Source organism: Lepisma saccharinum, chromosome 29 (assembly GCF_977018435.1).
Source record: "Lepisma saccharinum chromosome 29, izLepSacc3.1, whole genome shotgun sequence".
In the NCBI taxonomy this organism is placed as follows: domain Eukaryota; kingdom Metazoa; phylum Arthropoda; class Insecta; order Zygentoma; family Lepismatidae; genus Lepisma; species Lepisma saccharinum.
Genome location: NC_139257.1, coordinates 13,734,056 through 13,746,312, shown reverse-complemented (window position 1 = coordinate 13,746,312; position 12,257 = coordinate 13,734,056). Strand labels below are relative to the sequence as shown.

The following is a 12,257-nucleotide window of genomic DNA, read 5'->3' as shown; positions in this document are numbered from 1 at the left end:
CCTTTATGAACATCTTGCAAGAATGATGCCCATAATAGGGAACCATTGATTCGTCGATGCTGAGTTGTTTATGAAAAATTCCATATTGCTGAAGATTGTTGTTTAGCTCATCATATAATGGTGAATTTTTCCAAGTTTATCACCTTGTTTCAATTGAGTATTGTCCATAACGTGGAAATATTTTTTTATATCCCGAAACTTCTGCCTGGGCATCGGAGTTGGGACAATTGGTACAGTCACGTCTTCTGCTGTTGACCAGTACATATCTTCCCTTGGAACATTGTGATAACCGATGATTAGAAGCAAACCAAAGAACTGAGCTATGTCATGTTTGGTGAACGACACAATTTTGCCCTTTTGAGCTGCATATAGGAACGTCATTGAAGAGAGATGCTCGAGGTATGTCTCTGGTAAAATTTTATGAAACAACTCAATAGATTCCAGTGACAGTAATTCTGGGTGTTTGTCGAATAAGTACTGAAATGAATCATCGCAATGGAGCGAATTGTTTTCTATAACCGTAGACTTCTTCCACGAAGGATGTCCTACCTGTTTACTTGATGCCCCTTTAGCCTTTCTTGATGTGGTTGGCTGAAGAGACTCCGGAGTAGATTGTTCCACGTTAGTTGTGACAACCAATTCACCACACACATCTGAAGGAACCACTTCTTCCAAAACGTTGTCATCAATTTTTTCCTCATCGGTAAGATCTGCAGTTTCTTCTGGAGGCAACTGACAAATATCCACTACATCTCCAATGTCTTCAGTATCGTCATTAAAATTTCATTCAAATACTGAAAAGCTGCTTCCAATGTTAGGAAACGATTCGATGCCATGTTGTTCATACAAATGTTGTTGAAAGACTGAATTTTATAACAACGAGACGGCATGAATCAACAGAAGCAGTTAACAGAACGTGGCACAAAACAAGCCGGGATATTTGTTATACAAACAATGTAAAAACAATTATTTCAAATGTACTTGTAGCCAACAATAAGCATGATTTTATTTCCATTGTTGACCAAGTTACAAAACAATCTTGCCTCAAAACTGTGAGAGAGGAACATTTCTCTTCAGTTTTTGGTGCGAGTTATTTGTTGTCTGTAACCATTGTTCATGTAAAACGCCAATGTTCCCATTTGGGAACATGATAATATACTTAGGTCCAGACTAATAGAAATCAATGAAAAACCCATTCTAATGCATTTCATGTAATACTAGCATTATGTTCTGCCCGATATTGTACAAAGAAGAAAAAAGTAATTTATTAGGGTGTAAATAAAAAATATATAATGTTATGAATGCAATTTTAACCATTTGTGTGTAATTTCATAGTATACTATCCAGACGATAATAATGAAAATATTAATTAAATGTTGTTAATAGTAAATATACACCTTAAATTAATAGATGAAAAAAGAAAACTTTGAAAAAAAAATTTCGGTATAGTTTTAAATTGAAAATTAGTTGATGTTCCCAATTGGGAACATTGGCAGGTAAAAGGTTAATCACCTTGTACGAGGGTTTTAGAATTCGTAGTACGATTAGGCAATTTGATACAAATACAAATTAGCTAAATCCACCAGAAAATATGAAAATATACCTTAATTTTGGCCAAAATAGGCTATGGTATCAAATGACTTTGGACAAGGTCGTCCGCAGAATGACTTAAACTCTACTACTTTTACGAAACCTGAAATTGTACGATTTTTGCCTGACGTTCAAATATCAAAGAAACGCTTGTACTTACTTATTTTTGTTGTTTTGAGTGCATAATAAATGACAAAGAAGCAAGAATCCCAAGGTCTCCTAATGTATTTATGAATAGGAATTAAATGTATCTCTCCCTTATTTCAAAGGAAGAGTACGTATAATATCTGTAAATTTGAATGCTTAGAAAGATATTAAAACGCAATGTTTGTTGTTGTTGTTGTTGTTGTTACTTACTTTTGGAACGATTAGCATTATTTAACACCAACAAAATTCGGAATCACTTCATTAATATTTTCTCATTCAAAAATTGACACCCCACTTATTTAAGCTCTATTTTTAAAATAGAAAAGACCCCATTCCATATCTAAATTTCAGAAGTTATAGAAGTAATCAGCTGAATTAACCGTGTACTGTTCTTCACTATGTAAAAAGCTAGCCCGTAACTTTCCTGAGTTCCTACCATTAAGGACTCAAACACAATTACAATTAGAAACATCTAATTTGCCATTATTAGGGCGCAAGGGATGATTGGAATTCAACAAACAACACTATTAAACATTAAATTCTAAAATGGCTATCAAACTGTATTTAGTGCCGTCCCCTTATGTTGATCTCTGAGTTAAAATCTTGGCGACATAAGTAAAAAACAACATGGCTATTTTGTATTATGTAGAAAGTATTATAAGAATACGTGCAATATTCTCAATTTGGCTATAACGATTTGTTTCTACATGTGAACATTCACACATTGGAAAACACACAAAAATATAAATTCCGATCTATTCAGAAACAATAATGTGGTACATATTATTCCAATAAATAATAAACACCCGCACGTTTAATTTTTGCAAGAAAAACATTCACTTAAAGTGCTAAGAGTATAACTTCAACACGCTGTGTAGATAATCTACAAGAAATATGAAATTATATGGCTTAATATACTGCCTATGTAATTTGGTTTATGTGTTCATAATATTTGGTTTGATACAATTTTCGTCATCTTTACCGCTCTGTTTCCCCTCCGTTTTAATATTATGTTACTCGAAAATAAGATAAATCACATTATACAATCTAATGTGTATTAATAGGATTAAATTGTCTCTCCAATAAAAATATATATCGCCTACTGTACTCCTTACAGAAATAGCATATTCTGGACTAAAATAGTAGGCCTAAATGTTGTATTAATTATGTTTGGAGTTAAAACGAAAAACTAATATTTCGAAATTTTTAAAGTTAGTCATATCATTAAATTAATTAATTTAAATTTGAAACTTTCAATTTTGAAATTTAACATTCATATTCACAACTATTTGTTTTTTTTTCAACAATTAAGGAAATGTACATTAATAAATGGTTACCCCATACAAACATTTAGAGACTATGTGCGCACATTTGATGTTTTACAATCTAATAAATAATTAGCCGATATGCACGTGCATACCTGATGATTTACAATCAAAATTTAAAAGTTTGAATTGTCCTTTAACTCAATATATTTATTACATTAAAATCTGTATTTCCTCCGTGAACACAGAAACGTAATGTACATATTACCAGATACTACTTGGGATATTTCAGGGTTTAAATTAAAGAAACATTAAACTAATAAGTCTGGTGTATAAAGGTTTAACTTCATGTTGGTAACTGAACAATGCGTTCACCAGGAATACGTTTTGCTATATTTTGTCATATTTGTACTTAAATATAGAAATGCCGCTTCAATAAACGTTTTACCATCGGTGAAAGAACCAAACATTGGTGTAAATGTTATTAGGACAGTCGATGGATGTCACAATAATAATTGCTTACTCCTTATGTGAAAAATTGTCCGTTTGATTTAGTATTCCTAAATATTGACTCACGAGCAGAAAATAAACTCCTCATATTTTCCCAGCTCATGTTCCTGCTCTAAGAATACTGAAAGGATGAGAATAACTGTGTTTTCAATCACGTGAATGCTCAGTGTAATGAATAAATATTTCATTATCCTTAAATGCAGACAAATACTTGATTTTACTGCCAGAATTGAAGACACTTAATTTTAAATTAATTTCGTGGACTATGTAACATACATAGAAATGGAAGACTGTTGTTACCTGTTGTTAAACTGATATTAATACGTATTTGATTGTATTTTCTTCTGCTTAAACTACTGTATATCTCTAGAATTAAAATAGCCTATATTGGCAAATAGACGATTAATTTTGAGCATATCTACAAACATTTTTGAGCGTTATTTCTTCGCTAACATCCAAATATATCATTATTTCTCAACAATCCACAAATACTTTTCTACGCCATGAGACCATCTAATATAAACAAATACGTAGGCAAAAATGTAGTTTTTGAAACGTATTTCAAAACGTTTAGGCGACTGCGAAAACGTTGAAACGTATGATGTAACCATAAAACATTGTCGCATTTTAATCAATTGAATTCGTTGATCATGTGGACCGGTTCTCTCTAGCCTAACTGAACATTGAAATTAAAATTCAACAATTAATGTTACTAATAGACTTAAACATTTGCCACTCTGCAATGGCGACAGGGAACAGCTTAACTATCATATCGTCATTTTCAGCAGGATAATATCAGCATAATAATAACAATGTTCCTATCAACGCACATATTAGGAATTTATTTATTTTTATTTATTTTATACATACTCCCCATAACAGAGCTATTGCTCCACTTACAACGGGGGCTTACAAGTAAATAAACTATGGTACATAATATCCATATACATAAACATATATTAACATATACATAAACATAAATATTAACATATACAAACACATAAACCAATTGCATATACACAAATAATTAAATGATATAAATGCCTATTTTCAGTTTGTGTTATATTATATTGTATTATAAAATTATATTTAGCATTGATAAAATAACTTGAAATATAGAATTACAATTTTTTAAACAAAATACTAATTAAGAATAAAATTGTTTAATGACAGATAAATATTTCTTGTAGGACATAGCAAAATCAATATTAACATTATTTTGTATTAGTACATTATGAGCTTTACATATTTGAACCATTACTGAATTCTGATGTACAATATTTTTAGAATTAACGAAAGAAAATGGCAAATAAGAACGAAGCGTTCTAGGTTTAATTGTGAATCCTATCAACTGAAGACAATCTTGAGCATCAATTAAGTTATTTATAAATTTATAAAGTAAAATATGTTTGGCTAGTTCTCTTCTTGATTGTAATGAAGAGAACCCAAATTCAGATAAAATAGTATTATAGGATATTCTTTCTAAATATGAAGATCTTTTAAATTTTTTGTAATATAAATATCTTACGAACTTATTCTGAACATTTTCAATTAAATCACGGTAGCATTGAAAATAAGGATCCCAGATGACACTAACATACTCTAACTTACTTCTTAATATCGAATTGTATATTGAAGCAATAGCTTGAATATTATTAATTTCTCTGGTAGTTCTAAATATAAAGCCTAAAATTCTAAATGCATCCGATACTAATGTTTGTACGTGCTCTCTGTAAGTAAGCCTTGAGTCGAGTAAAAGTCCCAAATCCTTTATAAGTTTAACTCTATTTAAAACTATTCCATTCATAGTATAGTTATGAGTATAAGATAAGTTATGTCTGCTAAACGTAATAGTTCTGCATTTACTTATATTAAAATCTAACTTATTGGTGACACTCCACTGAAAGCAGTTGTTTATATCTTTCTGTAATTGCGCTAAATCACTTATATTTGTAATGGATTTAAATATTTTTAGGTCATCAGCATAAAGCAGATAATTAGAATTTTTTATAACAGAGGATAAATCATTAATAAATATTATAAAAAGTAAGGGACCCAAGTTTGAGCCTTGCGGAACACCAGATGTAACACAATATAAAGGGGATGATTCAAAATTGTAGGTGACATAAAATTTCCTATTTTTTAAATACGATGCTATTAATTTTAACAGTGGAAACGAAAAACCGAAATTTGCTAACTTATATATTAATATATCATGATCTAACTTATCAAAAGCTTTAGCAAAATCTGTATAAATAGTATCAACAGAGTAACCATTGTTAAATGAGTCTGCCAAAAATTGGGTAAATGAGATAAGATTAGTTAAGGTTGATCTTTTGGATATAAAACCATGCTGATGGTGAGTTATATACGGTTTAACATGATAACAAATTCTATTATATAAAATGTGTTCAAAAATTTTTGCTGGTGTTGAAATTAAAGATATAGGCCTATAATTGATGATTTCATTGACGTTACCAGATTTTGGTATAGGAGTTACTTTACTTATTTTCCACCTATCGGGGAAAATTTGGGTGGTTATAATCAAATTAAATATGGTGCATAGAGGAAACAATAAGCAATCAGTACATCCTTTAAATATGTAAACTGGTATACTATCTGGACCACTAGCTTTCTTCGATTTCAGTTTTCTAATAGAAATTTCACATTCAGATTCAGTAATACTATCTAATACTAATGGTTGATTTACTATCATAGGTACTTCACTAGGAATTGAGTAAGTTGGAATAGAATCATTAAAAACGCTCTTAAAGAATTGCGCAAAACCATTAGCTATATCTTTGTTATTGTCAAGTAATACTCCATTATAGGTTAAACTACACTGATTATTAGTTGATTTCTTTTTACCCTTAATATAACTCCAAAAAGACCTAGGATTATTTTTTATGGATTCTTCAGAATTCTTTATGTAAATCTTGTAAGCTTTAGTTATCATAGATTTTGATTTTCTGCGTAATTCAACAAATTTCTTCTGGTTATATTCTGACAATTTACGTCTATGTCTATAATATTCTTTATATTTAAGTAATCTTATAATATCCAGTGTAAACCAAGGCGGGTAAGATTTTCTCTTATTACGCTTCCTTATGGGTACATTATTACGAATAATTTTATCTAAAATTTCATAAAAGTAGTCCAATGCTACGTTGGGATTCTTAAATAATGTTAAAGGATTCCAATCAGTTTGATTAAGATTTCTATATATATTGAAAAAATCGGCATTACGGTAATCATATGTATAAATAGAACGTGACTTAACATTATGAATAGTTTTGTCATAAAAGCGGTGGACTTGAAGTAATAAGGGAGGATGATGAGCATCAGGGCTTAGAAGAGGGAAGGAGTTATGATTAACCACGACATTGTTAGACAAGTTGGTCAGTACCAAATCCAACGTTTTTCCGTTGTTATTTTTTACATTATTTATGCTTTGTAATTCCAGTAAACTTAAAAATCTAAATAATGTTAAGGAAAGAGGACAACCATTTTCTAAGTCGTAATTAGAATCTACAATTTCTGGAATATTAAAATCTCCTACAATAATCAGACCACAAGAATGTATATTACATAGCTCTTCCATTCTGGCAAAAAACATATTGTAAATTTGTAATTTAGTATTAGGTGGGAAATAAACTGTAACCACTATAATGGAAGAAACACTAGTTATTATCTTAACACAAACAATCTGAATATTTTCTATAGTTATTTCAATGTTCTTGGTCCTCAAAGTACTCTTTACTGCAATTAATGCGCCACCACCTCTTCTATGTAACCGATCTTGCCTAAATACAGCATAGCGAGTATCAATAAATTCACAGTTGTTAATAACATTGGAAAGCCAAGTTTCTGTAAAAACAATTACATCATAGTTTTCATTTAGAATACTTAGATATACATCATTAAGCTTAGTATTAATACCTCTTACATTTTGATAGTATAAATTCAATTCATTATGTGATTCATTATAATCCGTGACTCAACTCACCATGATTACATAATATTTTGTATATCTGTTTCAGTTTTTATTACAAAAACTTGCCTGTCATTTGGGGTCTTTCTTAAACGAATAGAGCCAGAACTATCAATCCAAAGATAGGCATAGTTTTTTTCTCTTTGTAATTTCCTAGCTTGTCCGAAAATGGTTTTCCTATATGGAGTAAGACTATGATTAATATATATTGGCTGATTATTCGTAAACCCCAGATGATTTGTATTTAAATTTCTTTTTACCTTGCGTTTTTCAATCATTTTATCCTTATCCACTCTTCTTACAAACTTTACAATTATACCCGGAGAATTATGATTGCTAGAATTCTTAAGCCTATGACATACATCTATCATTTCCTCTTTAATTTCCAAATCAAGGGCCCTACCAACATCCATAACAGTTTGATAAACATTTTCGTTAGATTTTCCTGGAATACCAATAATTTCCAATGCATTCCTTCTGCTATATTGCTCCAATTCATCAAGTTGAACTTTAGTGTTTTTTAATTCTTGTTTCAACTCGGTATTCTCCTTTTTCAGTTCTTCGATGTGGGCGAGGCAGGCATTGATTTTGTCCGACTGGGATTTTATTAGATTAGAATTATCATCCATTTTTACATGTAACAGTTCTAATGATTTACCAAGTTCAATTTCCGTCTCCTTAGTTGTTTTTTTAACATTAATAAGTTCTTCCTTTAACTCTTTCACGGAATCAAAAATGTTTTGCAAAGAGGGAACACCTTCTACTAAAGGTTCTTCAGAATGCATAGATCGTCTTTTTTTAGAGTTGCATGATTTACACCTCCATGGTCGATTTTCAGATTTATAAAACTCCAGATCGGTTTCATTAATGTTCACACATTTAATATGCCATAGCTTGGAACAGTCAGTACATACTATTTTGGCGTTAACATCATTCCGAGAAACTGGTTTATTACACTCACCACAATTGCTCATTCTTTACGTTAGAACAAACACACAAACACACAGCACACATTAGCCCCAAAAGAATCTCATTTCACGATTTGATTTACCACGCTCGTTTCTAACATGTCCACAATGGAATGCTAGAAAACACAAGTAAGAGAAAGCCCCTTTACTAACTTAGAAGAGGACATACAAGCTTCGCAGGAATATGGTAGTTGGGCATCTTGAAACTCCGATGCGACACCTCAGTAGCTATTTGTCATGGTCCTCTTTCTGGCCCTCTTTAAATTGGATTAAAGTAAAGGAAAAAGGGCACAAATAATCCGGTTCTTGAAGAAGATGCAACACCGGCCTTCAGAGAGAGAAGAAAAAAATGAATAAATCAACGCATGCACATTTTTCATGTACATAAGTGTGCTCAAAGCTTGGTAGCAATCTGACAAGAAACGGTGTCGCCGAGAAGACTTTCGTCCACGATGTCAAAAGTGAGAGAGTCACGGAGCAGTTCTAACGCCAAGAATAAGGCAGGAGTTGCAAAATTGAAAACATATATCAAAGTTTTTTTTACTTATCATTTTTCCTTTCACCATTTTAGAAATCATAAATTCGCAATAAATTGTCAAAAATTCAAAATACTAAAATATTAAAAAAATTACAAAATACTCTTTGGAAATTTCAACCAACCTATCTAACTAGATTGGGGAAACCTCTAACTATTAGCGAATTACGAACTTTTAATTGCCATCTCCATTGTTATTTTTGCTCTATTTGAAAATTGACCATAAACAAATTAACCACAAGGAGATGGCGGTTCCTAAATGACAATAGTTAAAGACATATTTTAGTGAAATACGCCGGCATAAGCGAAGTTCGTGTTGCTAGAAGGCCTTTATCGTTGCAAGTCACGTAACCCATTCACTAAGAAAAAAAAATGTTTACGTACTGAAAAAATTGGCAGAATTCCAACATCCGAATTCCAACGTTTTGCTCATAGATGGCTCTGTCGTCGCCTATCAAAATTCGACCCTTCTGATAGCGCAAAAACAACTCAAAAAATCCCCCGTGGACTGCCTTGTCGATTTTGGCAACATTGAGTATGTGTTCAAAATGTGGTGGTCCTGCGAGGTCAAGGGGTCAAGGGCTAATTGCCAAACTCTTTTCGAGTTATTTTTCGATCACTCGTAACTTTCGAAAGGATGATCGTAGAAACATGGTTTTTTTCTGACTGGAAGAAATTCAAAATGGCGACCGGAAATGGATGTATCTCGAAAACGGTTACACTTGGTCAAAAAATTCTGTTTGCGAATTAGCAAGGACATGCATACGTAGGTCAGCTGTTTCCATGTAGGTTAGTTTAGTCCGTAAAAGATCGTAAAAACAAAAAGTAGGTCAAAAGATGTGTCCAGCTCCTACCAATGATACTACTACTGTTCCCATGTAGGTTAGTTTAGTTCGTAAAAGATCTTAAAAAAAATCATCATGACAGTTTACAACTGGAGTGAAAGAGTACGACCTGTATGTTAACCTACCTCGTGAAAGATTGTAATAAAATAAACAAGTGAATAGGTTAAGTTATATCACTTAAGGTCGTAGCATACCTACAAAGTATGAGGTAGGAAAAAAACGAGTTGCGGTAAAATTGTAATGGAACATCGTCGAACGCTATAAAATCCACAAAAAAATCGTCACAATATGATACATTTAAGGCTAAATCCATATAAATAGGTGTTACCAACAAAGTATGAGTTTGAACTCTCCAAAATACGCTACTTAAGTTTCATCGCTCTGTCACTTTATTTCGCTTTTTCACGGCATTAATCCGATTTATTGACCGTACCAAATTATTACAAAACACTTGATACATATTACATGACCCATGGCATCATCTGTATCAAAAAATTATCATTTTAACAATGTAGTAATTGTGTAATTATCTGTACTACTCTTAAATACATATATAATAGGAATTGAATATATACACTGAGTCTGAGATTTCACATTTGAGGCAAACGTTTTTGGAATCTATGATCGACAGGGACTGTTTACCATTTAAACTTCCGTGAAGTGCATTAGTTAATGTTCTTATGATGAACTTACAGGAACTTTGATCACTATCCAAATGTGCACCGAAAATGTTATTTAAATGTGCCCCGACATGGCTGATCAAATTTGCTCTGAAGGCTATGACAGACAAATCCACGCATCATATGAGAAAACTAAAACACGTTTCACAATAGTAGCACCCAAATCTATCCATAAGCAATAATATTATTTAACCAAATACACCTACCTGGTTATCTTCAAAATACTTTTCACTAGAAGAATTACTTTTCAAGGAGTTAGATTAGACAGAAGAACGAACTCTGGATGTTTAAGAAGTGATGAATGGTCCCATTTCAGGCTGACATCGCATCCGTAGGGCTGTCATCTACAGGGTGTTCAATCAAAAAAGTTAACAAACGCAGCACTCAAACCATGTTTAGTTACCCCTTTTTCTTAACACCACTACTGTCAACTATACACGATTTCTTTGCTTTGCCTGAAAATTTACGATGTTCAAACCTAGAAAGTCACCCCTATATATTGCCATCTGACGAATTCCACGGCAAACAACGTAGATACGGGTACTGGGCCATATTGGGGAACCGGTCCATATTCGGGGCACCTACTTTAGTATATGAGCATACTGGAACAATTAATGTGAAATGTAGAACTCTACGTTATATATCTAAAAATGACAAAAATGCATTCATGTATTACAAACTATATACAGGGTTAGCCTAAAAGAAATAGACAGTTTAAACGCTTTGTAAATTGAAATTTGTTTGTTAAATCAGAGAGCATTTAGGACTGTTGTATAGAGAAAGCTTTCGAGTTTATAACCTCCGCTTATCGTTTGTCTTCGTGACGTCAGCATCACGTGAGAAACCTTGACGTAAGTCAAGCAGTATGGCCGCTAGCTAGGTGGATAAGGCTTTCTGCGTTATTGAATTTGCAAAAACAAATTCGGTTACTATCGTGGAGCGTCGTTTTAGAACACGGTATGGTTAATAACCACCCACAAGGCAGTCAATCTAATATTGGAGAAAGAAATTTAAGGAAACTGGATGTCTGTGCAAGGGGAAAAGTCCTGGGAGAGGAGAAATGGACCATCGCATTGGTATCTGTTGTGTTACAAAAGGGTCACACATACGTAGAACACTTGTAACATACCAATGTAAACTTCCGGACGTACTCTTCAAACCACGTAAGTATTTCAGCCCTATTATTAAAACATTTTTTTTCTGTAAAACTTTGAAAGTATTTAGGGTATCCCTGTTTAATCTATATGTATTTCATTTACAGATGGATGATGGTGGGCCTTTGCTAATTAATAGAGGAGGGATCTTTTATTTGTTAGGAGTTAATGCAATGAGATATTATTGCAATGAAGAGGTGCTGGATCTTCGCATTCCAACTGTCTTCACTCGAACAACTTCTGTATTCGACTTTATTCAGTCAGAGACCGGGATCCAAATAGATCCTTAAATGTAAATAAGAATGTAACCATGTTTTTCCTATGGATTTTCGAATATTTATACAATAGAATATAAAGAAGTTTAACAAAGCAATTGAGAAATATTATTTTACGACATAAGAACATAATTTCATCCCACTAATGGAACAAATAATATTCTTTCTGATCAAACAATACTAATTTTAATTATAAGCCTAATTACAATAGTAGTAGGATATTTATTAACATCCTTATTTAATAATAAATTCACGAATCCAATATTACTGGAAGGACAAGACTAAGAAATACCTTTA

At 32.2% G+C, this 12,257-nt stretch overlaps 1 protein-coding gene across 1 annotated transcript in view; it reads left to right on the top strand.

Annotated features, from left to right (window-relative positions):
* LOC145981528 (chymotrypsinogen A-like) overlaps positions 1-12,050 on the top strand; it is a 75,403-nt gene extending 63,353 nt beyond the window's left edge. The window contains exon 7 of the mRNA XM_083114830.1: positions 11,793-12,050. Within this exon, the coding sequence (XP_082970956.1) occupies positions 11,793-11,975 (183 nt within the window). The 3' untranslated portion in view covers positions 11,976-12,050. The remainder of the gene's footprint in view (positions 1-11,792) is intronic.
* The last annotated feature ends 207 nt before the right edge of the window (positions 12,051-12,257 follow it).